Source organism: Petaurus breviceps, unplaced genomic scaffold, assembly GCF_028583685.1.
Source record: "Petaurus breviceps papuanus isolate PSGF00001 unplaced genomic scaffold, PetGlider_PUasm1.0 178, whole genome shotgun sequence".
NCBI classification, from domain to species: Eukaryota; Metazoa; Chordata; class Mammalia; order Diprotodontia; family Petauridae; genus Petaurus; species Petaurus breviceps.
This window is the reverse complement of record NW_027185777.1, coordinates 19,059,176-19,087,166: the sequence shown is the minus strand read 5'-3', so window position 1 is coordinate 19,087,166 and position 27,991 is coordinate 19,059,176. Positions and strand designations below refer to the sequence as shown.

The window sequence follows — 27,991 nt, the reverse complement described above, 5'->3', positions numbered from 1 at the left end:
AAAACCACAGCTTCTGCCCCCAAGTCCAATGCTCAGTTATGCCATCCTGCCTTCAAAACAGAACTTGTAGTATACCATGTTATTTGTTTGCTTTTGCAGCTATTAGGCAAATGAGAGGAATGATGGAGACAGAAGACAGAATTGCAATTGTAGGAATTGGTTGCAACTTTCCAGGGGGTGAGTATGATAGTAATAATAACAATAGCCAACAATATTTCTAAATCAGCTCACCTTGTTCTCATTTAATGTCCAAATGTTCAGAATCTTATTTCTTGTTTTTGTTTTGTTTTGTTTTGTTTTTGTTTTGCCTTTTGGAGGGCAATTGGGGTAAAGTAACTTGCCCAAGGTTACACGGTTAGTTTTTTTGTGTGGGTGTTAAATGTCCAAGGCCGGAACCAAACTCTGGTCCTCCTGACTCTGGGGCTGGCACTTTACTCACTGTGCCACCTAGCCACCCAAGAATCTCATTTCTAATGACATTGAATACCACTGTATTTGAAGACTGTCCAAGCACTTATAACAGCTAAGTCCATTTACTAAGTTGTATAAGTGTGGTAATCAGTGTCAGAAGAGAGGGTATTTATAATAATGAAATTATAGATCTTTGAAGCATGAAGGAGAACAAAGTCAGATTTCATGAGTATCATAGTACCTGTTTACCCATCTACCTTTCCATATGCCCAGTTTGTCAGTACAGAAGTCAGAGATAAGGCTTTCACACACCTGTGGCTAGCAGTCCACTGAAGGATGGAGGGGCATTAGTTTGTGAATGTCTACAGAGGACAGCAACAAAGTTGCTCCATGGTAACTAACCCAATCCCACTCTACCAGAAAGATAGTACCACATACCAGCCTTTACTGTTTTCCTTATTCTGAGGGACCTTAGATAGCATTGAATAGGAATGAAGCTTTCCCTGGTCCTGAAGTTATACATTTAATAACAAATCACTCCTTGGCTTGCTGTGTTGAGGCAGCTAGGTGGTGTAGTTGATAGAGTACTGGGCCTGGAGTCAGGAAAACCTGAGTTCAAATCCCCCTGCAGACAATTACTAGCTGTATGACTCTGGGCAAGTAATTTAACCTCTGCTTCAGTTTTAATTGTAAAATGGGTATAATAATAAAACCTACCTTGCAGGGGTGTAGTGAAGACTAGATGATATAATATTTGTAAAGTACTTATTATAGTACTTTAATTATTTATTATTTTAGTACTGAAACAAGTAGGTGCTATATAGGTGGCTATTATTTTCCCCTTCTTAAAGAAATTTATCAAAGTAGCTGTAGAATCATAGGACACTCTTAGAGGAATACATGCAATACCCATCCTCCTGAGTAACCCCTAGGAAATGGCAGTTTGCCCACAGGCAAATCATCATGATCACTACATATATAAAGAATTTTGAAGTTTGCAAAGACCTTTACATTAAATGTGTCATTTGACATTAACCCAGAAAGGGGGAAAATGCCTTGGAGACCCAAATCACCCCAGTCACACTGCTTCATCACAATGAAAGTCTTATTGGGCTCCTGTCATCCCTCTCTTTGTGCTTGATCAACTAGTAATTACTACATTATTGTTGACAACAACAACTATACTATGATACTGACAGCTATGAAATAGAGTGGTTTACTTATGGAATATGACTTAGCACTTCATTTTTAGGATCCCAAGGGGAAAAGCCAATAAGCTCTACTTCATTTTCAAACTTTTTGAAATCGGGGGCCCTCATCTCAAATGTTGCAGGGGTGGCCCAAGCTATAGAGGGAGGTAACTACTCTTTCAGTATCTGAGTTCTGCAGTCAGAGGTTGATTAATTAGACAGGAATAGAACTACAAGACAACATCCATGAATCAAGATAGAGGTTGAAGTTAACAAATTCAAATATTGTCTTCCACCAACTGAAACTTCTTTCTAAATGCTTCTTTTCAATTCCTTATCCTGATTAACATAGAAGAGATTGTTGAGAATTAAACACTGCTCCTTTAACTATCACAAGGTACACCTTGAATGTTGGTCATTTCCTTGACCTGGTTGAATGTTAAAGATGCCATGAGGGCATCCTTCCCCACCTAACCCTCTTAGTCATAACCCAGTACCAGGGGGCACCCTGAGTAACCAACAATCACTCTGTGATTCTTAAAACTGTGGGATACCTTTATCTCCTAGACTTTAAATACAGTTTTGTTGTTTTGAAAAGTGAAAAAATAAACATTCTTAGTTTTTGCTTTCAGGCTTGAAGTTTGCTAACCCCTGCCTTAGAAGATAGTAGTATTTATCTCATTGGTCTAGGGGGAATTCAAAATTTATCAAATCAGACTCTTCCAACTATTGCCTCTCTGCACTGGGAAAGAAAAATCTCTACTTCTTCCTTTTTGAGGAAGGTTCATTGGCATTTAATCAAGTGAGCATGCCATAACATTCATATTATATAGGTCTCTAAATGGGCAGTGCCTACAGCACCGGGCCAAGAGTCAGGAAGAACTAAGTTCAAATGAAGCCTCAGATATCACAAGCTATCTGTGACCCTGGGCAAATCCTTTCACCTCTGTCTCAGTTTCCCAAACTGTAAAATGGGGATAAAAACAGCAATTTCCTCAAATGAGTTAATACTTAACAAGAGCTTTGCAAACCTTAAAGCACCACATAAATGCTAGCTATTATTATTCCATCAGCAAAACATAGTTTAACTGTATAATGTTCTCTCTCAAGATGATAGAAGCAACAAGAATGAAAGCCAACATGTTAAAACAACCCCCTTAAGGACCTAGGTGCCCACAGTTCTTACCAGAGCCAGGCAGCCCAAACCAGTCTTTAGGCACAGAACTCTAGGAATAGTTTGGGGGTTTAGAGTCATACCTCCCTGTCTGGTGTCCCACCAGGAACTAACAAGCATCCCTCAAGGTTGTTTCACTCATGACTTCTTTGTTGATCAATGCACAGTCCATTGGGAAATTCAGAATTAGGTGACGTTTTCTTGATTCACACTTCTATCACAGAAGGAACCTCTGAAACTGCTTCTTGGGGTTCATCAACTAGGTTATATAAGACCTCAATTACTTCTTGTTGCTGCATCATCATAAGTTACATAGTCGAGTCAAACCCAAGAGCATGTTCAGGCTGAGAGAGACTCTTCCTGTATCACCACTCATCTTTCTTGTCCTTCACTTCCCAAATCTATATCACTTCCTACATATCTATATCATTAAAACTTGTGTGAATTCTGACTCTGATCCTGACCCTATTTTTGTACACTCCCTTCCTATTTGTGTAAGATCAGTCCGGAAGTTAATTAAAAAAGAAGATGACTTTTTGTCTTCCCTTTCCAACCCCACCATCAAGTATGCACAAACAAAAAGCCTCATGTGTTTGTTTGCTTGCTTATTTGCTGCTTAGAAAGAGGGAGAAACTTAGTTGACTTGGTGTCAGTATAGAACCTTATCTAGAATAGCGATCTATTCATTAACTTTGAAACTTTTATTCTTATAACAGGTGAAGGGACTGACAACTTCTGGCAGGTACTTGTGAAAGGCCAAAACTGTACAGCAGAGATACCATCTGAAAGGTTTCACACTGAACAATGGTATGATGCAAATGATAACACACCTGGTAAAAGTCGGACAAAAGGAGCAGCTCTTATTGAAGGGTAAGGTCACTACTGGAATTTCAAAAACTCAGTTTTTCCATTAGATATGAGCACTTAATTCTTGGAACCATTCTAGTGATAATTTGTTACCTGACCTGACTTGTTTCTTTTTCAACCTCTTCCAGTTCCCTCTTGGTCACCAACCCAAACCAGTTCCCCAAGCAGAAAAATCAGAGAATGTCTCAGTTAGAAGGAACCTCAAAGGCCACACAGTCTGACCCATATTAGGGCAAGAATCCCCACTATAACATACCCACCTGTCATCCTGCCTTTGTTTGAAGTCATCTAGTAAGAAAGAACCCATCACTTCCCAAGAGAGCCCATTACACTTTTGAATAGCTTGAAATGTGGGGAAACTTTTCTTTAGATCAAACTTAAATTTGTCTTTCTGCAGATTTTACAGGGTCCACCCAGTTCTGCCATGTATGACACAGCAGTAGAAGCCAAATCCCTACCCCACAAGACATACCTTACCACTTATAAACAGCCATCATGCTACCTGCCCCAAGTCTTTTTTCTCATGATTCAGCATGATTTTTTAGTCTCTTTACCATCCTAGAAATCTTCCTCTGGATGCTCTCCAGTTCATCAACATCCTTCTTAAAATGTGGAACCCATAACAGGATATGATATTCCAAAGTGGTCTGATTAGGCAGACAATAAGAAGGACTTCTCTAGTCCTGAACACATCTCTTAACCCAGTCTAAGATTCCATTCAGTGGTTTTTTTTTGTGTGTGTGCTGCTATGTCACACTTTTAACTCACATTGAGTTTGCTGCTCACTAACACCCTAAGATCTTTTCAGACAAACCACTATATAGGCAGTTGAGGCAGCTTTGTGGCATGGCACATAGACTGCTAGCAATGGAGTAAAGAAGACCTGATATCATGTCCTGCCTCAGATACTTACTGTGTGATCCTAGGCAAGTCATTTCACCTATCTATGTCTGTCAGTTTCCTCATCTGGAAGATGAGGCTAATAAGAGGAACTAACCTCAAATAAAATAATATTTCTCAAGTGGTTTGCAAACCTTAAAGCACCACAAAAATGCTAGCTATCATTAGTAGTAGTTGTAGTAATGATAGTAGTACTAGTACTAGTAGTAGTTGTTGTTGTTGTTGTTGTCATCATAGTAGATTACCCCAAATTTACACTTATGAAGTTCATATTTTAAAGTTAAACATAAGACTTGGTTGTTGTCCCTAATAAATTTCAACTTATTAAATTCAGCCAATTTCTTGCCTGTCAAGATCTACACCAACTAGCTACTTCCCCTCTTTATTTTGTTGAAGTGAGGCAATCAAGGTTAAGTGACTTGCCCAGGTTCACAAAGTGAATAACTTGATTTTGAAAAAAGAAATGATGCCAGTGTATCTTGAACTATTGTTAGTAAACCTATGCTGGTAACTGTCACTTCTTTTTTTCTGTGTTCATACTCCATACATTTAATGATATGATCTAAATTTTTTGTTGCCCCACTCATTCTTTAGGATTTGATTACTTAGTTTCCAATTAATTTTTAATCTTTCTATTTCTAATCTTTTATTAAATGAAACTCATTGCATCATTATCTGAAAAGGATTCATTTAATAATTCTGCCTTTCTGGGGTGGTCAGGTAGCACAGCAAGTAAGAGCACCAGCTCCAGTGTTGGGATGACCTGGGGATCAAATCCGGGCACAGATACTTAGCACCACACCCAGAAATAACTGGCCATGTAACCTTGAGCAAGTTACTTAACCCCGATTGCTTTAAAGAAATAAAATAATTCTGCCTTTCTGCATTTGATTGTGAGGTTTTAATGCCCTGATACATGGTAAATTTTTGTCTAAGTGCCATATTCCACTGAGAAAAAGGTATATTCCTTTCTGTCCCCATTCAATTTTTTCCAGAGGCCTCTCATATCTACCTTTCCTAAAATTCTATCCACTTCCTTAACTTCTTCCTTGTTCATTTTGTGGTAGATTTATCTAGTTCTGAGAGAGGAAAGTTGAGGTCACCCACTAGTATAGTTTTACTATTTCGTCCTGTAATTCATTTGACTTGTTTAGAAATTTAGATGCTATACTATGATATAAATTTTTTTTTACTGCAAATTGGCATTAAACATGTCAGTAATTTTCAGTTTCCAGTGGATAAGAAATGATAAAAAGTGTCTGCAGGTCATAAATTTAGTAATTATAACTTTATAGACTCCTTAAATCTGATATTCTAAAATTTGTTTCCTAAGAAAAGTATCAAAATATTTAATTGTTGAAATGTTCTACTCATTGTCATTGTCATTTTCTTCTTTTTCTTTTTAAATTTTTTTCTTTATTTAGTATCTTATTTTTCTCCAGTTACATTTAAAAACAATCTGTTTCTAAAACTTTGGATTTCAAATTCTCTCTCTTCCATCCTCCCCACCCCCTTTCCACTGAGAAGACAACCAATTGAATATAGGTTATACATATTTAGTCATGCAAAAAATATCCATAATAGTCATGTTGTAAAAAAAAAAAAACAGAAAAAAAGAAATAAAACCTCAAGAAAAATTAAAAAGTTAAAAAAAATCTGTATTCAGATACCAACAGTTCTTTCTGTGGGAATGGATAGCATTTTTCATCATAATTTTTCTGAGTTGTCTTGGATCATTGTATTGCTGAGAATAGCTAAGTCATTCACAGCAGTTCATCTTACAATATTGCTGTTATTTTGTAGACAGTACATTTCATTTTGCATCACCTCATGTAAGTTTTTCTCAGTTTTTCTGAAAGCATCCTGCTCATCATTTCTTAAAGCATAATACCATCCCATCACAATCACATACCACAATTTGCTCAGCCATTCCCCAATTGATGAGTCTCCCCTCAATTTCTAATTCTTTGCCACCAGAAAAGAGCTGCTATAAATATTTTTATACATATAGGTCCCCTTTTTAATCTCTTTTTAGATACAGATCTAGTAGTGATATTGCTAGGTCAAAGGGTCTGCATGGTTTTATAGCCCCTTTATATAGTTCCAAATTGCTTTACAGAATGATTGAATCATGAGGCCAAGCCAAGATGGCACAGCAAAGGCAGGGGCATGCCTGAGCTCTCCCCCAGACCCCTCCAGATACCTTTAAAAGTGACTTTAAACAAATTCTAGAGCAGCAGAACCTACAAAAAGATGAAGTGAGACAAATTCCAGCCTAAGACAACTTGGAAAGTTGGCAGGAAATGTTTAATGCACCAGGTAAGAGGAAAACACAATCCAGCACAGGCTGCTCCAGCATAGACCAGCCCCAGCAAATCCAGAGCAGGCCTTGGGGCAACTGAATCATTGGCAGTTAATAGCAGTTTCTAGACCTCTCCACCCAAAGACAACTTAGAAGGTGAGAATGAAGGGGCTGTCACACCTGGGTAAGAGTGGAGCACAGTGCAAGTCATGCCAGCACAGCCCTGGTCACAGCAAACCAGGAGCAGGCATTGGGAGTGGCTGGATCAGCAGAAATAATGGTTGCTTCCAGAGCTCTCAGCCCACAGACAGTAAGGGGGTTGAACAGCTGGTCAGAAAGAGATTACAGGAATCTTTTTTGCTAGCACTAAGGAAGGATTCTATTGCTTTGCCCATATCCCAATCCAGGTCACAGTACTGGGTGGAAGTACCAGGGACAGGAGAAGCACTAGCTGTGGCAGCAATGGAGGGGGGACCCTCCTCACAGTTCCAGGGAAGAAAAGAGTGCTTCTTGTAGTTCACAGACAGAGCACAGGCCAGGAGAGTAGCAAACACCTCTCCTTGGAAGAATTGAAAACATACAGGTCCCTAGAAGTATTTCTAAAAACAGCTTCACAAAACTCCTGAAGCCTAGGAGCACCCTCCACCCTGGAAGCAGAGGCCTATTTTAACAAAGAGTTGAAAGTTGAGTAATAGGATGTGAAAATGAGCAAACAACAGAAAAAAACTCTGACTATTGAAAGTTACTATGGTGATAAGGAAGATCAAAACACGAACTCAGAAAAAGAGAACAAAGTCAAAGCTCCTACATTCAAAACCTCCAAGAAAAATATGAACTGGTCTCAGGAAGAGCTTAGAAAAAAATTGAAAATCAAGTAAGAGAGGTAGAGGAAAAATTGGAAAGAGAAATGAGAATGATGCAAGAAAATCACGAAAAAATGAGTCAAAAGTTTGTTAAACATAGAAATGTACTGAAGAAAATACCACCTTAAAAAACAGATCAGGCCAAATGGTAAAAGAGGTACAAAAAGTCAATGAGGAGAAGAATGCCTTAAACAGCTGAACTGGCCAAATAGAAAAGTAGGTCCAAAGGCTCACTTAAAAAATAATTCCCTAAAAATTAGAATGGAGCCAACAGGAGCTAATGACTTTTTAAGAAATCAAGAAAGGATAAAACAAAACCAAAAGAAGGAAAAAATAGAAAACTGTGAAATATCTTGTTGGAAAAATAATTAACCTGGAAAATAGATCCAGGAGAGATAATTTAAAACTTACTGAACTACCTAAAAGCCATGATCAAAAGAAGAGCCTAGACATCATCTTTCAAGAAATTAACAAGGAAAGGTGCCCTGATATTCTAGAACCAGAGGGTAAAATAGAAATTCAAAGAATCCACTGATCATCTCTTGAAAGAAATCTCAAAATGAAAACTGTCAGGAATATTATAGCCAAATTCCAGAGTTCCCTGTCGAGGGGAAAATATTGAAAGCAGTCAGTAAAAAAACAATTCAAGGATCATGATGCCACAGTCAGGATAACACAAGATTTAGTAGCTTCTACATTGAAGGATTGGAGAGCTTGGAATATGATATTCTGGAGGGCAGAGGAGCTAGGATTACAATCAAGAATCACCTATCCATTGAAACTTTGTTCTTTTTCCCCCTTCTATAATAGTAATGAAATCTAAAAATCCTTTTGTATTACTAAACTGAGAGATACTTAGCACCTAGTTTCAAGCCTCTGTTAAAGAAATAGAAGGTATGAACCTCTGTTGCTGATGTAACAAACAGGAGCTGAACAGGCTGAAGCAATACTGTATATAAGGAAAAACCCCAGCAAGGAAAGTCAGAATTTCCCAGGAAGTTGTGGTGATGAAGCTTCTTCTGAGGGCCAGCCGAGCTGCTGAGGCTGCTGAGGATTTCCTGAGGGCCCACTGGAGCTGCTGAGGACTTCTGAGGGCCAGGCAAGCTGCTGAAGACTTCTGACAGCCAGCTGGAGCTGCCAGAGGAGGCATGACTGTGGTCTTAGTACTTTGTCTATTTGTGGCTTTGTTAAGCCTTGACTTCCCAGGAATAGAGACTGTGAAAGATTTAAGGTGGACTGGACACTGTGAGCTTCAGTGTGGAACAGGAACTTCACGGAGAGCTGGATAAGGAGCTGGGAGCTGTCTGCCTTTGAACCCAGGTGACAGTTTGGCAAATCCAGGTAGGAGCTGGCACCATGGAAGGAGATCCAGAGAAAACTTGTCCCGAGTCAAGATGAAAAGACCTCTCCATGGGTACTGAGTAGTGATGAAATTGTGATTTACTCATAGCTGAGGGGTGGATGGCCTGTGTATTTCCCACTACCCCTTAAGAGGGTACTGAGTAGTGACTGATGACTGAGTAGTGATGGATGATTAAATAGTGACTGATGACTGAATAGTGACTGATTTGTAACTTAATGTGCCCCATGGGTGGAGGACTTTGACCTTTTGTACTTTATTATTGAACGATTGAGTTACTAAGTGATTGATTGACTAAATGATTGTACTTTGTTCAAAACTATGTGACCATTGTGGCGAAAACCATGTGGCCATTTTAGTGATAAGTTATTAAGTTGTGACATGATGAATGCTGTATCTTGATTTTCTGTGATAAGTTGTAACATTGTAACATACAGTGAAGGCTGTACCTTGATTTTCTGTTAATGTTTTGCTCTGATTTATTATTGAATAAAGTGTTCACTATACTATGTAATCAGAATATTGAGAAGTTGTTCACAGTAGCATTCTTCTACACCTTCCCAACCCCTACTCCACCCCCCCCACCAAGGCTACAATTAAGCATAGAAACACACACACACACACACACACAAACACATGTATATATACAGTACAGAGATAGAGAGAGAGAGATACACACAGAGATACACATAAACACAAACTTATACATACATACATTTACATATATATGTATGTATACTTAGATAGCAATAATCATAGTTATATAGAGGAATATACATTCATAAGACCATACTATACTTACTTGTCCTGTGTTTTTCTGAGGGTGGATATCTTGTGATACCTACCATATAATGAGATATCCCTTCATTAGTCTGAATCTTTCCATATTTTTACAAGTCCATAAACTCATCATTTTCTACTCCACAGCAATATTCCCACCTTATACTATCCAGTTGTTTTAAATAGTCCAAAACAATGTTGATAAATATGGCTGATATATAATGTAGCTTCCCTATTTTTCTCTTTTGATTAAATCTATTTTAGCCTTAATTTTGTCCAAAATTATGATTACCACCTCTGCTCCTTTTTCCCTAACAAATTTTTCTCCTGATCTTTATTTTATGTTTGTGTGTATCTCTTACTTCCTATCCCTCCTGACTCCTCTACTTTACTTATACTCACTACCTTGCCCTCCTATTACTTAACTCACCCCCCTCCAAGGATCCCTCCCTTATCTGCCTATTCCTATTAATCTAAACATTCTTATATAATCCTTTTTAACTTATTTATACTCATATATATATATATATATATATATATATTTTTTTTTCCCTCTTGAACCCATTATGGATGAAAGTAGGTTTCCAGGACTACCAGAACTCTTTCCCTATCCAATTTCTCTGTGTTGGTTCCCTCTTGTACCTCATTTGTATAAGATGATTACTCTTTTTTGTTGTTCCTAAATGATTTTACTTTTTAAAATCATGTCATACTCAGGTCTACTCCCGTCTTTGTTATTAACTACCTAATTACTAATAACACATTTAGACACACATTTCGTGTATGTAAAAGGTAAACAGTCTGTCCTTTTTGAGTCCCTTGTAATTAGTCTTTGATATGTATCTTTTGACTCTTGTATGTCAAATCTTCTTTTAAGTTCAGGTTGTTTGTTTGTTTTTAAACAAAATCCTAAAAGTCTGACAATTCATTAAAAATACTTTTCTTTTTCATTCAGAATTGTGTTTAGCTATTCTAGGTATGATATTTTCAGTCAGAACCCTAGTTCTTTTGCTCTTTGATACATAATGTTCCAAGACTTGCAGTATTTTAGTGTTGCCCCTGCTAGGTCTTGTGTGATTCTTATGGCACCACAATATTTAAATTGACTTTTTCTTCTTGTTGCTCATAATATTTTATCCTTGAGATGGGGTTTTTGGAATTTGACTGTGATATTCCTGTGGGTTTTCCTCGTAGTATCTTCCCCATGGTGACTGGTAGATTTATTCTATTTCTACTTTCCCTTTTTGTTCTAATGCTCCAGGACAATTTTCTTTAATTATTTCTTGTATTATTGTATCAAGATTCTTTTTTTATCATAACTTTCAGGTAGTCTGATTATCCTTACATTTTCTCTTCTTGATCTCTTATCCAGATCAGTTGTTTTTCTTATGACATTTCACATTCTCTTCTATCTTTTCTTCATTCTTTATTTTTTGTTCTATTATTTCTTTTCTTTTCTTTCTTTTTTTTTGTTTTTGGAGGGCAGTTGGAGTTAAGTGACTTGCCCAAGGTCACACAGCTAGTTTTTTGTGTTAAGTGTCTGAGACCAGATTTGAATTCAGGTCCTCCTGACTCCAGGACCAGTGCTCTATTCACTGTGCTACCTAGCCGCCCCTGTTCTATTATTTCTTGATCTCTTATGACTTCACTAACTCAATTCTGATTTTCAAGGTGTCATTTTCTTCCTTAAGATTCTGGATCTCCTTTTCTAATTGGTTGACTTTCTTTTCATAATCAACTTGTTTTTCTTAGATTTTTTTTTTGTTTTCCTCTCAATCTCTCTCATTTGATTTTTAAAGTATTTTAAAGTTCTTTTGCAAATTGCTTTTTGGCAGGTGACCATTTGACAATATTCTTTGGGATAGAAAAGGATTTCTTTGCTTCAGTATCCTCCTCTAAAGATGAATGCTGGTCTTCTCTAGTTCCATAGTAATTCTCTATGGTTGAATTCTTTCTCCTTTGACTGTTCATTTTTTTTTTATTTGTAGCAGCTTAGTTTTTGTAATCACTCTAGCCCTGGGGTATGGGGGATGCTGCTTCTGGCCTCAGGCTCTCCTTCAGTTCTTGTCTCTGGCCTGGAACTGAAACCAAGTGTGTGAGTACCCACGGCCAGCAGTGGCCCTGCTCCACTGCTACTGCACTCACTAGGCTTGTGCTGGTTTCTTCTTGCCCTCAGCTATAATTCCACAGCACAGCTGGGTGTGGTGTTCCTTGTTAGCAGAGATTCCTTTGATCTTCTCTGGCTCAGATGCCCAACTCCTTTCACTGTCCTGTGGTAAAAGTCCCTGTAACTGGAGCTGAGGCAGCCTCCCAACCCAGCTAACTCTAGAACTTGGTGCTTGTTTAAGCAGACCTAGTCTGGATGTTTACTCTTTTTTTTTTTTTTGGTTTGGTTTTGAATTTTGTATTTTGGAGGGGGGGAGATAGGGCAATTGGGGTTGACTTGCCTAAGGTCACATGGTTATTAAGTGTTAAGTGTCTGTGGTTGGATTTGAACTCAGGTCCTCCTGACTCCAGGGCTGGTGCTCTTTTCACTGCACCACCTAGCTGCCCCCTGAAGGCATTTACTTTTCGTGGGGATCAAAACTCATCCTGGGATTTTGCTCCATGATGATCACTATTCTGCCCTTACTATTATTTATTTTTACCGTTCTATGTTTGCCCTGAAGTGCTATTATTATCTCATTTGTGGGAGAAATCTGGAGAGTTTGGAATTTTCTGACCTACCCATCATCTTCCCAGAATCCTCTCCCTAGCATATGCTTTCAAAAATAATTCAGGGCCTTTGAAGTATTAAGGATTTTAAAGTGTGGTATCAGAAAATATTTCTGACAATTTTTTTTTCTTTCACAGATTTAATGAATTTGACAACAAGTTATTTGAAATCAGTGATTCAGAAGCTGAACGCATAGACCCTCAGCAAAAATTACTCCTGGAATGTTCCTACAGAGCCCTGGAGGATGCTGGAATCCCCACTGAGGATGTGGCAGGGTCCAGAATCGGTGTTTTTATTGGTGAGAAAACAGCCCAGCAGTGATCTCTTTCACAGCCCTTCCGACTTAGAGAGCAGGAAATTCTGTAATATCGTCAGGACCAAGAAACTAAAGTAGTGCAATCAACTGGGGCTTTGTGCACTTTTGCTAAAATAAAGGGAACCAGAAGCCCTTTATTTATTAACTGAGTTTAGCACCTAGATAGCAAGAATAATTCACTTAAAAGGAAGTTCTAGGAGCTTCCTCCATTCAAACCAAAGTCTCCACTAGGTGAGCTCCTCTTCAGTCATTCATCTTCTGGTAAACTGTCCTGTAATTCTACTCATCTGCACTGAATCCTTCTGATGCCACTTCTAGGACTTTCCTGGATCACTTTCTCTGTTCCAGAAGATCCTTCAGGTTCTGTTCATCCTACCCTGCAACCCTCCTAACTGGTCTTCCAGTATCAAGTCTCTCCTATCTCTAGTCTACCCCTCAGCTGCCAAAGTGATATTCCTAAAAAACAGATCTTATCATGTCTTTGGTTTGCTAGATAAACTCCAGTGGTTCCTAATTAATTATCATATCAAATTTAAACTTCTATGTTTGGCCTTGAAAGTCTAACACAATCTGGCACCAATCTACTTTTCCAGCTTTATTATACATTACTACCCTTTCATACAGATGAACTGGTGTTTGTGTTGTAAAGAACTCCATTTCCCATATGCATGGCTCTGGCTAGCTCCATACCTGGAATGCACCACCTCCACACATTCACCTCTTAATATCCTTAATTTAAAGCTCAGCTCCAATTGAATGAAGACTTTCCTGATTTCCCAAATACTACTGTCTCCCTCAAAAAAATTATCATGTATTCATTTTTTTATGTATTTACTACATACGTAACAATGAACTTGTCATTTTCACAGATAAAATATAAGTTCCTTGAGGACAATGACTTTTACTTTTGTCTCTCTTCACAGGACCTAATGCAATGCCTTATTGTTGATCCCAAAAATTTACACTAGTTCTAAGAACACAGATGTTCCTATGTGGATAAAAAAAAACACATGTCACCTAGACACCACTATACTCTTCAACCATTAACAGATCTTCCTTTTGTAATACCTGGGTATGAGGGGTGTCCTTTAAGGAAGAAGAAGAAAGGCCAGTAGTAATTTAACACCTGGTCGGTGAAGGTGGTTAGCAGCTGCCTTGCCAGAGGTCAGGCTCACACTTATCAATCCACCTCTTCCATCCTCCAAAGATGGAAGCAATAATAACACACAAAACGCTACCAGGCAAAATGGTTTCAACCCTTATACCAGACAGCTTTGGGGTTTGTCCTTTATTTGTTCATTTGCTTCAGGATTTTTTAAAAAGAGAAATAAGTCTAGATATGGATAATTATTCTCATTCTAATTGGTTTTCTCCTACTCAGAGTGTTCTGGGGACAAAAATTGAAATTTGCTTTCCCCACTGGTATTAGACTTCCTGATCTCAGTCTTACTCTATGTATCCACTGATAAGTTCTGGTAGAGGGACACGGAGTTTTTAAAACAATAGTTTCAAATCATACAGAATGAAAGTAAACAGTAAAAGAAAAAAAGCTTTCAAAAGATGCTTTGGCATGGTCCTGTAAAAGGGACAGAAACTGAATGTTTCTAAGCCCTGTCCCCCATGCCTCTGATATGATCAGAGAGGTAAGAAGCAAATGATGAATTGGGAAAGGGGAAAGAGCTCCCTTTTCAGAGAGAAGAGGCTAGAAATCCTGTACCCATAACAAAGTCTCCCCCAGGTAAACTTCTAGGTTATACTCCCAGGAAAGAGGGAGAAACTCAGTAAGGTTGTGGATGGACTCCAGGCATGTCTTCACCTCATTGTACTTCTTATCTCCATTTTTCTTTGCTTTTCTCTTTGGTTTTCAATTAGTAACAGGTCTGGGCCAGCTAGGTTTCCACTTCTCTGGGAAGTCATTCAAGATCAATAGGCACAGGAATTTGGGAAACCCAGAATAATGTCTACCTACTCACATGTAGATACTTAAATAAAATCTCTCTGGTCTCTAGAGAAAGGGAGGTCTGTGCCACAAAAGAAGGCTACACTTTAATCAAGAAATTTTTCAGAAGATTAGTAGAAGGTCAGTGCCTTCATGTCTTTACCACCTACTCACTCCATATCCCTCTACAATGTGGTCTGACCCCATCATTCAATTGAAATTTCTCTCTTAAACATCACTAATATCTTATTGCCAAATCCAATGGCTCTCCTTCAGGTCACCCTCTATTTAACCTCTGCATAATTTGGCATAGCCGAACACCCCATCTTTCTTGAAGCCTCTCTTCCATTCACTCCACTAACATTCTTCTGATTTTCTTCTTTACCCTCTGACTAATCTTTCTCTGACATCTTCAGCTGTTGGTGCTCCTTTTCCCTACCCCAAATATGAACTTTTCTGAAGCTGTTGTCCTTGGCCACCTTCTTTTTTTCCTATAGTGTCTTCCTCAGAGACCTAATCCATTCTCATTACTTGTAAAACTACATCTTAAGTTTATTGATCCATTTCTGACTTCTTTTCTGAAGTCCTTTCCCACATTTCTTGATGTCTGCTGGGAATTTCCACTTGGATAGACTTCCAGGACCTCAGATTCAATACAATTAAAATTGAACTTAGCCATTTTCCTTCCCTAACCTCAATCCCCTAAACCAGTTCCTTCTTCTGACTTCCCTATTTTTATAGATGACATCATCATTCTCTCAGTCATCTAGTCTTAAAAACAATCAGTCAAAACAAGACCAAAACAAAATCAATCAACAAGCCTTAATTAAGTGCTTATAATGCTCTAGGAACACTGTAATCTTTGATTCTTTCCTCACATTTATCCTCTATAGCTAATAACAAAATTCTGTCAATTCTTCTTTCCCACATTTCTTCCTTTCTGTTTCCACTACCACCACCTTAGTGCAGACCCTTATTATTTAAAAACATTGAAATTTAGACTCAAAAAATATCTCAAAAGTCATTTAGTCTAATCCCTGCTATTTCCTACCTGAAGTATGAATCTCTTTCATACTATCCCAAACTTGTTCCATTTTTGTATAGTTATTTCTCACACTTAGCAGAGATCTGCCACATTGTGGCACATCACATTGAAGCTCTGACTAATTCATACTCATTTCCCAACCTCCTGATTAAATATCATGTTTTTAATTAACTTTCCCTAATTACCCTAATGAGAAATAATCTCTCATTCTTCTGGAGTCTATTCTCCAAGCATTTTGTCTCTTTTTCCCCTGAGGTCCTATCCTGATTGACTTTTATCAATCAGTATGCATGTATCTGGTAAGCACTTCCAGGCACTGTGTGAGACCCTGTGAAGAAATGAAAAAGTAAAAGTCTTTGCCTTCAAGGACCTTATATTCTATCTTTGAAAATGATAAGTTGGGGGGCAGATAGGTGGCGCAGTGAATAAGGCACTGGTTTTGGAGTCAGAAGGACCTGAGTTCAAATCCGAACTCAGACATTTAATACTTACTAGCCATGTGACCTTGGGTAAGTCGCTTAATGCCAACTGCCCTGCCTTTCCCCCTCCAAAAAAAAGCAAAAGAAAAGAAAAGAAAATGACAAGTTAATTAGTAAGCATATATTAAATATATTAAAAATGAATATATGGTCATTTTTTGAGGGAGATAATATTTGAGGGGGGAGCAGATCAGAAAAGTCTTCAACTTGAACTGAGTTTTAATTAAGGATATTAAGAGGTGTGGAGGTAGTGCATTCCAGGCATGGAGGTATCCAAGGTCATGAATATGGGAAATGAAGTTCTATACAGTACAAAGACTAGTTTGTCTATATGAAAGATAGTAATGTATAATAAAGCTGGAAAGGTAGTTTGGTACCAGGTCATGCTAGGCTTCCAAGGCCAAACACAGGAGTTTGCATTTGATCCTAGAATTAATTAGGAACCACTGGAGTTTATCTAGCAAGCAACTGACATGATAAGATCTAGTTTTATAGGAATATCACTTTGGCAGCTGGGGGATGGACTAGACATGGGAGAAATTTGATATAGGGAGACTAATTAGGAGGATTGCAGCCTAAGGTGAACAGAACCTAAAGGATCTTCTGGAATAGACAAAATGATCCAGGAAAGTCCTTAGAAGTGGGCATCAGAAGGATTCAGAGCAGATGGGCAGAATTACAAGACAGTGTATCAGAAAAATGAATAGCTGAGGCCATAGATGTATCTTTGTTCAGTCCTGGGAATCTAAGAAAGAGAAATCTGATAGTGACTAGTATGGGGAGGTCCAGGCAAATCAGCATTCAGTCATCAATGGTAGATATTTAACCAAAGGAGTTGTGAGTCAGAAGCAAGGCCTTACTTCTTGAAATGACTAGAGAGAATAAGTCAGGGTCCTGACAAGGGTTTTAAACCTTCTTTGTCCAAGGGATAAGAGTGAAACTCAGTATGCAAGCTGGAGGTTATAAAAGAATTTTGGACATTATAATATCATTCATATGATATATTGACTACTGCCCTGTGATTTATTACTTGTGCTATGTAATCTTCTTTACTAGATTGTAAGCCTCTTGAGTTCAGGAACAAATGTCTTAATAAATCTTTGCATTCTGAGCAACACCTAGCATAGTACCTGGTACACAATAGAATAGACTCTCAATTAAAATTTAAAAAAAAGTTGGTGCATGCTATACATAGAAATGTTGTATTAGATGCTGGAAGACACATAAGGCATAATCCTTTACCTCATACACCTTAGAATATTAAGAGAAATAATACATATGCAAAAGGTACAAAGAGAGTGCTATATAAACTAAGTCAGTAATTGTGGAAGGAAGGAAAAAAGGAAGGAAGGAAGGAAGGAAGGAAGGAAGGAAGGAAGGAAGGAAGGAAGGAAGGAAGGAAGGAAGGAAGGAAGGAAGGAAGGGAGAGAGAAAGAATGCAATTTCATTAAATTTAAAAAGTAAATGAAAGCTTGGAGTTCATATTTATTCTGCTTTCTCATAAATCTGTTATAATTCTTTGATTTAAATTTCTTCACTTTTTACAGGTCTTATGAATCAAGACTTTACAACTATGACTCACAACTTTCCTAATAATGTGAACCATTATGATGCCACTGGATCTTCAGCAAGTATTGCTGCGAACAGGATCTCATATGTTTTTCACTTAACTGGACCATCCCTTTCTATAGATACTGCCTGTTCATCATCTCTTGTTGTCCTACATTTTGCCTGCCTCTCACTTAAACAAGGTATTCTATGAACTTGAGCAGCCTAAAAATACTGCTGTGCTATATCATGTCAGATGCTAACCTTGTGCTGTTGTTATGTCATATCTACCCACCTAGATTAAGAGCACCTGGAAGGGAAACTATGTCCTATACTTTATATCCCCAGACCCTAATAGAAATTGGAAATATGGACAAGGAGGAAAAGTTAGGGTCTTCGTGTGGAACAGCAAGGGTTTCTTGATGTATCTGCATAGTAGGAGTGGATATTATAAAGTAAGGTAAAATATGAAAAAACAATAAGAGGTACCATAAAGACTTACAGAAGGTGAAAGGTGGAACAGATCACATCAAACTTGGAATGGGGAAAAGTTGAGCCCATTGAGCCAGAAGGCAGTTGCTATAAGACCAGATGTGAGGTAATGGCCCTTGGATAGTTACATGGTGGGGAAATATGGGGGAGGGGGTCAGGAAGAACAATAAGAGGAATTTCAAAGAATTGATTCCCTTATTTATTATTTCACTGCAGGAGACTGTGAGGCAGCTCTTTGTGGAGGTGTGAGTTGTATTTTAGACCCTACACTATATGTAGTATTGAGTAAAGCCAAAATGATATCTCCTGAGGGGATGAGTAGACCATTTTCTAAAAAAGCAAATGGCTATGGAAGAGGAGAAGGCTGTGGTGTTGTCTTACTGAAGCCGCTAAGGAAGGTAAGATTTTTTTCCTAAAGTTTCCTTCATGAAAATCCACATAATTGATTTTTTCTACTTTATAATAGCTTATATGATGGCACATGGCATATAGACCTTTAAGAAAGCATTTCACAGTTCACTAGACTCTTCCCACCACAATCCTATGGGGTAGGCAGGGAATGTATTGCACTATTGACCTATCCCCCAGTTATGTTCTTTAACTCTAAATGTTTTTTTTTTTATTCTTTGGAAACTTTACTGATTTTCTTAGACAGATTTTTTTTCCAATTTGTTTCCATCGTCTGCAACTCCATTTTCTGCTGTTTCAGTCTATAGGTCCATTTTGATTGATTCTATTGACTCCTTCAGATTTTAATATATCTTCTGACTTCTAGTCACTTGTACTTTACCTGTACCTTAAAGGCAAGTACTGTTTCATTTTTGCCTTTGGGTCCCTAGCACCTAGCATAGTGCTTATGACACACAATAACTTCAAAAATGCATGTTGAATTCAATTATAGTCTCAATTTTTGTTAGTTTGCTACAGTATCACCTCCTAATCTGTACACCATTTTGTAGTTCTAGCTTAAGTTCCTCCCATGACTTTTAAAATTTCTGTAAGATATTTTATTTGGTCTTGTGACATTCTTGTCAGTATGAATTCTGCTTAATTTAATTTTTTTTAAATTTATCTATGTAAGGTTCTCTCCAAATGCCTTGGATGTTTTCATTTATTTTGTTTCTGGTAATAATTGGATTGTTTTGGTGGGATCTCCCCATAGTATTGTTTTTTCCCACAAATTGTATTTTCTCTTTTTGATTGATTGTTATTTTCTTCATTTTTCTAAGCAATTTTTTTCTCTTTTGTTTTGTTTTGTTTTTTTTTTTGGAAGAGATGCTGGAAACTCTATTTCCTCTGAATCTCCAACTATACTATTTTGATAAGAAAAACCCTTATCAGAAAAATTATATAGGGATATAAAAGACAGGTCTTTGATTTTCATTCTGAAAATATTTAATAGACATCAAAGTACATAGATATCCACTATTTCAAAAGTTGGCACAATGATGGACCAGATAAGTATTAATATCCTTCCCATAAAATACAGGGTCAATGCCTTAGGTCCTCTTTTGTCTTTTACTGAAAATACAGAGAGTGCAAAGATGAAGAAACTCCCTCTAGCACTGCAAATAGCTAGGTTCTTTGCAATTTATAATCTTAGAAGGTTGCCTGGGTTATTGACAGGATTAGTGACTTGCCCAGGATCGCAAAGCTAGCATGTGTAAGAATCAGGATTTGAACTCAGGTGTTCCTAACCTTAAGGCCAGATTTCTCTCCAATCATCCACATGGCCAATAACGTGGAAAATTAAAACCGAGGAGCATCTTAGAGTCTGATCTACTTGAGCCAATATGGCTCCTAGTTAAATAACATTATTTGCAAACAGTCCCACACTTCTCATTAAATGATATATAGTAGCTATATCTTGAATGAAATTGGAAAGATAAATGACTCATTGAATCCCATAAAACTAGTTAGTAGCAAAACTGGGAAAATCCCTCACAAACTATCACTCCTATTCCTGGATTATTTCCATTAATCCATGGTACATCTTAATGTGTTAATCTGATGTCAAAAATTTTATGTTAAAATATGAAATTAAATTGTTTAGAAAGGATGAAAATGTTGACTTGTCAAATGACTTTTGAGGGTGGTGGTGGAGATTTTCTTGGATATTCCTTTTATTCAGAAAATGTTGTTAACTAAATACCATTGCATCTACCTAAATTTAATTTAATATTATAGGCACTGGAAGATTGCAACAAAATCTGGGGTGTTATCAGCTTCAGTGCAGTGAATCAGGATGGCCGATCGGTAACTCCCATCACCAGGCCCTCTCAGGAGCAACAGGAGAAACTCCTAGAGAGCATTTATTCAAGTCATATCAACCCATCAATTGTGCAATATGTCGAAGCTCACGGGACAGGAACCCCCACTGGAGACCCTACTGAGGCAGAGAGCATAGGCAACATTATTGGCAGAAGAAGATCCAGTAATGCACCTCCTCTGAAAGTTGGCTCAGTGAAAGGCAACATTGGTCACACTGAGTCAGCTGCTGGAATAGCAGGCCTGATTAAAGTCCTTCTCATGATGAAACATGAAAAGATTGTCCCATCTCTCCACTATTCAGAGAGCGGGAGCAGCATAAATATAGAAAAGTTAAATCTTTCCATTCCGACAGCAGTAGAGAAATGGGAAGAGTCCCCAGAATTTGGCAGAGTTGCTGGCATAAACAGTTTTGGATTTGGGGGAACCAATGCCCACATTATTGTCAAGCAATTTAAGCAGCAACCTCAGCATATACCTTCTAAAAGGCCCTATGAAATATTGATACTTTCTGCAGCTTCCAGCGAGTCCCTCAAACTCATAATGGGAGACACAGCTCAACAAGTGCATGAGAATAACCATGTATCTCTACAGAATCTGGCCTATACGTCTGCCTGTAGAAGAAGCCATGCCAAATACAAATATAGAAAAGCTTTTGTGACAACTTCCCTAGGAAATCTGCAGCAACAACTTATTTCAGCAGCTGGAATCCAAAAGTCTCACACAAAAGGGACTCCTCAATTAGTATTTGTGTTCTGTGGTAATGGGGCCCATTACAAGGGGATGGGCAAGGTCTTGCTTAGGTCAGAACCAGTGTTCCAGAAAAAATGCCAGGAAGTCTCCAATTTGTTTCTCCAATATGCACCTATCCGGCTGCTGGATTTAATAGAGGAAGAATTTGATGATTTTTCAAGACCTGAAATCGCCCAGCCCCTCCTCTTCCTAATCCAGGTGGCTTTGGCATCCCTCCTGAAGTTCTGGGGCATTGAACCCATTACTATTGTGGGGCATTCAGTTGGGGAAATAGCTGCTGCCCACTGTGCAGGGCATCTTACCCTTGAGGATGCTGTGAAAGTTATTTACTACAGGAGTAACTTCCAGGCCAAGGTCACTGGGGGGAAAATGCTAGTAGTAGGAAACATTCCCACAGAGGAAATCTCAAAATCCTTAGCCCCGCATTCTGGAAAGGTATGCATTGCAGCCTTCAATAGTCCCAATTCTTGTACATTGTCTGGAGAAGCAGATGCTATAAATACACTTCGTGAAGAACTATTTCAGCAATTTGGGGCAAGGAATATATTTCTCTTTGAGTTAGAAGTTCCTGCTGCTTATCACAGTCATATGATGGACCCAATAATCATGGACATTACAGAGAGTATAACAGATTTGGTGAGGCAGAAGCCAGAAGTGGAAATTATCTCAACAGTGACAGGACAAAGAGCTTCTGGAGAGGATTTCACAACAAGTAAATATTGGGCCAGAAACATTCGAGAGCCAGTTGCTTTCACACAGGCCATTAAAACTTCAGCTCAAGGAAAGGAAAATATAATGTTCATCGAAATAGCCCCTAAACAAGTATTACAGAGGAATATTAAAGAGACTTTAGGGAAACAAAGTATTGTTTTACCTGCACTGAAAGAAGGGAAAGATTATGAGACCCTTTTTGCACTGGTAGAAAATCTATTTGAATCCGGATATAATCTCAATTGGCCACACTTCTATGATGGGTTGAAGGCAGTTCCAACAGAATATCCAAGATATAAATTTGATCGTCAGAATCTCAACACGTACCTGAAAAGCCTTCAGCAGCAGCACAGCACAGCCACTTCTGGTCATCCTCTCATTAGCACTGTAAATAACAACTTGGAAATCACCTGCACAATATCTCAGAATACAACACCCTATGTTTATGAGCACAAAAACAACGGTGTACCTTTGGTTCCAGGGGCCCTTTTTGCTGAAGTTGGCTTAGCTTCAATAATGATCAATTCAAGACCTAAAATACCTGTAAGTGCATGTCAGCTAAGCATCAGTTTTGTATCTCCCTGTGTGGTGAGCCAAGGTTCCCTTGACTTGCAGGTTAAACTTGAACTGAAAAATGCAGCAACTGAATTCAAAATACAGTCTTCATCATCTATAGTTTTTGCAACAGGGCAAGTTACAAAGATACCAAAAGGAAATGCAAGTGAAAACAAATTTATCTCTCTTAATAGCATCTTCCAAAGGTGTAAGTCAGTCTTAGCCATTGGGGAAGTTTATGGAACCCTTTCTCTTGTTGGTTTTCAATATGGTGCCATTTTCAAACAACTAGGTGACATTTCCTACTGTGATGAGCTGAAGGAAGGCATAACAACCATTAGAGTAAATGAGGCAACCAGAAGAGAAATGTATGACTATCACATTCATCCAGTTCTGCTAGACTGCTTCCTGCAGATGACAGCTGTTATTGCCAGCAGAGACACAAAAACTAGAGGAAAGGCTGCATTTCCTTCTTCCATAGGCAGCCTTATAGTTTTCAGACCCCTGGAAGAAGAAATGGAGATATATATGAAAGCCAACAAGTCCACTGAGAACTACTTAGAAGTCTGTGGATATTTTACAGATAAACATGGCCAGGTTTTGGCAGAACTGAAGCATGTTAGGATCACATATATGACAAAAGCATCTGTTAATGATGACTTCTTATTTGAAAATAAGTGGATACCAATCTCTCCAGTGCCAGTAGCTGAGCATTCAATTGAATCCCCCCAATTCTTGGTATTTGCTGACAAATTTGGAATAGCTCAACAGTTAAAAAAATACTTGCACAGTGAATCCAAGTATATTACATTTGAGGAGTGGGAAACAAATCAAAAATCTGAAGAGTTAGAAAGAGATATGATGAGAAAAGTGATCCAGGGCTTCTATAATGTATTATTCATGTGGGGAATCCAAAAATTTAATGAAAACTCCCCAGGAATAGAAATAATGAGAGAGTCAGCTAAGTGTTGTGAGACATTTCGTCAAGTTATATTGGCCTTGAGGGAGCAGGATGCTCATTGTTCTGTGACATTAATCACTTATAGAACAACATCGATAATAGTCGATCACATTAATCCTGGCTTTGCTCTGTCCGGCATGACCAGGTGCTGTTTTGTAGAAGTTCCAGAAATCACATTTAAGATGATAGATATCAGCTTTACAACTACACAGGACATAGAAAGTTTAGCAGAAGCTATTATTAAATATAAGGGGGAAGATTATCCTGAACTCTGGATTGATCAGGGAGTAATGTACATGACTGAAGTCAGGCGTACTCCCTTTGAATTTCCTTTTGGCAGCCAACTTCCCAAGGAGCAAAAGACTTCGGGAATGTTTACTTTTTACACAGCAAATCCATATAAGGCAATAGATCTGTCTGCTCAGGTAACAGAACCTGAAGTCATTCACCTTGAAAACCACACTATTGAAGTTCAAATTGAGAGGATATGCATCCATTCAGAAGATTATTTTCCTGTTAGCACCTCTAGTTTAACCTTTGGAAACACTCTGTACTGGACAAAGCATGCTGTGGAAAAACATCAGTTGCTCGCCCTGGACTTCAGTGGTACAGTAACCAGAACAGGCAAAGGAGTGAAAGAAGTAAAGGTCGGTGATCATATTGCCACATGCTTTCCAGTTGCTGCATCATCAAAGGTCTTAATTCCTGAGATGAGCTGTTTCAAAACCAATAAATTACCAATTTTGAGAAATACACCCTGTGTTTCATATTTCATAATAGCATGGAAAATTTTTACTCAGGTATTGCCAAGACCAAAGACTCTTGCCCCTTTATCTGTTGTCTGTACTCATCCAGTATCCATTTTAGGTCAAGTGCTGACTTTGGCAGCTAAAGATATGGGCTGGAAAGCCAGTCTTCTCTCACCCTCTCCTGATCTACACAAAACTGTGAAACAATGCCAGGCACTCATATTTCTGCCTTCATTAACTAACTTCTCCAAGGAAATGCTGTCTGACCTTGCAAACCTCAGAGATGTGGTGGTTTTACATGGGAGTCACCAGTCTGAATTTCTGCAGCAGCTATTTCATAATAGTCATGATCATATCCAGGTTCACTCCCTCAACATCAGTCCAATTTTTCAGAAATCAACTTTAATACACAATAATACAGCTGTCTTCCACTGGGCAAAATCAATGACTTTTCCAAAGAACACCAACTTAACCTATTCTATTTTTCAACCCCTTGGGTCTCTTGTATTCCCAGAGCCACCCTTTCTCTCCTACTTCACTTGCACAGTCCTCTCACTAGTTGTGTTGGAAAGAAGATTACCAGAAACTGAAGTTTCAGAAATACCTAAGAATTCGGCAAGGAAGAAACTGTTTCAGCCAAATGCAGTGTATATCGTTTCAGGTGGACTCACTGGCCTTGGCTTTGAAACAGTCAGATTTATTGTCCAGGATGGGGGTGGCTCTGTGGTGATTCTTTCAAGAAGTAGTCCAAATGCCAAGAAACAACAGGAAATACAGTCTTTGGAAAATCAGAATAAAGGCTGCAAGATCATCAGTGTGCAGTGTGACGTGAGTGTTCACTCTGAGGTGAACAAGGCGATTAGTTCCATTGGTAACATCTTTCCAAAGATTCCAATCAAAGGTGTATTTCACAGTGCAGTTGATTTGGATGATGGAATTCTTGAAGTTTTGAACCTCTCTCGCTTTGAGAAAGTATTGAGTCCCAAAGTTGCGGGAGTAATAAATCTTCATAGTGCTACTAGGGGGCATAAGCTGGATTATTTTGTTTGTTATTCATCTATCACTTCATTCCTTGGGAATGTGGCCCAAATAAATTATGCTGCTGCTAACTCTTTTCTAGATATCTTCTGTCATTATCGGAGGAACTGTGGTCTTGCTGGTCAATCCATTAACTGGGGAGCCTTGAATCTTGGACTACTGTTAAAAAGAGAGAATTTTCAAGACTTTTTAGAAAGCAAGGGAATACTTACTCTTCAGAAATCTGAAATTCATGAATATTTTGAAAAAGGTTTACTTCTAAATAAACCTCAGCAAGCAATAGCTAAACTTGATTTTACAAGAATGAAAAATTATTTCTTTAGTAAGGTTCCATCTCTCAAAATCCGACTTGCTAAACTTGCAACAAATGAATACAAAACATTGGATGAAACTAGTACCATGGCTCATCAAGATTCATCTCAGATGTCAACTGAAGATTATATCTATTCTTTAGTAAGTGAACTCAGTAATACCAATCTCAATGACATTACAATGAGCACCTCTCTCATGTCCCTCGGCATGGACTCTATGTCAGCTATGACCCTACAAAATAAGCTCTTCCAAGACAAAAAGGTGGATGTTCCTCTTATCAGATTACTTGACTCCAACACAACTCTGATGACCATTCAGTCACTTTTGGAGGAACAATCAGGGAAAATGGTAAATGCTGGAGGTAGTCATAAAAATCAAGAAACTTATTTTTAGGATAACATTCTGAACTAAAATGTTGAAAAAGTATGTGACTTACCAATTTGTATTATCCTATCCTGCTTTTTGCAAATCTCTAGGAAGAAAGAGATGGGACCAGTAAAACAACTAATAATTAAGTTTGATACATATTGACAAATAGCTGGATAATTCAGTTGCAACTACTACTATTGTTGAAGAGAGCCAACAGAGCTCTGTTATCTTTCCATTGTCAGGCCACTCATGGGTCCAGTTCAAACCTATGACCTTTTGCCAAGGTTATCAGTTTGAAATTTCAGGATGAAAGTCACAGTTAAGGGTGAGAAGAAATAGATCCACTCTGGGCTAGTATCTGGATGACATTAGACAACTGGTTATGGCTCAGAGTCTCAAAAATCTTTCATATTTCTTTCACACTTTAAAGTTTACAAAACCCTTTCAGCAGATCTTGCAATGGCCACATCATTTGATATATCTGAAGCCTGCCTTATACAGGAAGTGCCAAGTCCAATAACGGGCTTAGATATTTTTGTTTTAAAACAAAAATGGGCTACATTCACTATCTGAGGACTTGGATCAACTTTTGATTCTCTTTTGTCTTGTAACAACAGGCTTAGTAAATAAAGGTCTTTTGTTATTTATTTCTGCACTAGAATCCAGTAAAGAAAAAAATGAACTAACACTAGACTGGGCATAAGAAGAGACCTGATTTAGGGTCCCAGCTTAAACTCTTAGTGGACTATGGACAAATCACAATTTCTCTGAGCTTTAGTTTCTTCATTTGTAAAATGAAGAGACTAATGGTTGTACTACTGCCTACTTTACGGAATGCATTGACAAAAATATTCTAAAAGGGGTGGCCAGGTAGCATAGCGAGTAAGAGCACCAGCTCCAGTGTTGGGATGACCTGGGGATCAAATCTGGGCTCAGATACTTAGCACCACACCCAGAAATAACTGGCTGTGTAACCTTGAGAAAGTTACTTAACCCTGATTGCTTAAAAAACATATTGTAAAAGCCATGAAGTATTATATTTATAAAAAATATCAGCTATCGTTACTATTATTGTATTTGAATCCTGCTGCCATCACCTAAGGACTTCTAATTGCTTTTCCTGTATCCAATCTCTATAATCCACTATTCTCCCATCATTTTTTTCAAAATTCCATATAACATATTGCATGATGAAGAACTATGAGTGACTTAGCTATTATCAACAATACAATGATCCAAGACAATCCCAAAGGTCTCATGAAGAAAAATGTTGTCCTCTTCCAGAGTCTGAATACAGACTGAAGAATTCTATTTTTCTTCTTCCTTCCTTCTTTCTTTCCTTCCTTCCTTCCTTTTTTTTGTTTGGTTCTTCTTGTACAAAATGACTAATATGGAAATGTTTTACATGATTGCACATGTATAATCTATATCAAATTGCTTACCATCTCAAAAAGGGGATGAAGGGAGGGATAGAATTTGGAAATAGAAACAAAAAAAAAACAAATATTAAAAATTCTTTCTATATGTAATTGAAGAAAAATAAATATTGTTTTAAAATCCATCTAACAAATATATGTTTAATGAGTCATCAATATAAGGGGAGTTGGCATAAAGACTACAGAATTTATAAAGATTTCCATGTGGGGGCATTCATCCCATCACCACCAAGTCCATTTATGAATATGGCTTAGCCAATAGACAAATCACTGTCTGTTTAGGATTCTGCATCTCAGCTATGGAACAAATCTACTGCTTAGCTAGGTTTCAATTAATTTTCCTCCTTAGTGCTTTCAGATTTGTAGACTCTGGCATGGATTCCAAGTTCCAGATAGGTGGTGTCTCTGCACTTGTTGATGGTTAAAGACTAATTTGTTCTTCTAATACTCCTTCAAC

General features: G+C 38.0%; 2 protein-coding genes across 2 annotated transcripts in view; one reads left to right on the top strand and one right to left on the bottom strand.

Moving 5' to 3' along the window:
• The window catches only part of RAB18 (RAB18, member RAS oncogene family), a 508,262-nt gene that overhangs the window by 209,763 nt on the left and 270,508 nt on the right, over positions 1 to 27,991 (bottom strand). The window lies entirely within an intron of this gene.
• Positions 123 to 26,122, top strand: LOC138159832 (mycocerosic acid synthase-like). The gene is made up of 6 exons (XM_069086122.1): positions 123 to 177; positions 3,492 to 3,645; positions 12,701 to 12,861; positions 17,890 to 18,093; positions 18,599 to 18,780; positions 20,570 to 26,122. Exons 1-6 carry the CDS (start codon positions 123 to 125, stop codon positions 26,120 to 26,122), a joined length of 6,309 nt encoding a protein of 2,102 aa, XP_068942223.1.

Excerpts from the sequence above, each read along its gene's own strand:
- LOC138159832 (XM_069086122.1), top strand. The coding sequence starts at position 123 with ATGGAGACAGAAGACAGAATTGCAATTGTAGGAATTGGTTGCAACTTT. Across the intron at positions 178-3,491 it reads TGGTTGCAACTTTCCAGGGG|GTGAAGGGACTGACAACTTC; the intron begins GTGAGTATGATA and ends TTCTTATAACAG. Across the intron at positions 3,646-12,700 it reads GGAGCAGCTCTTATTGAAGG|ATTTAATGAATTTGACAACA; the intron begins GTAAGGTCACTA and ends TTTCTTTCACAG.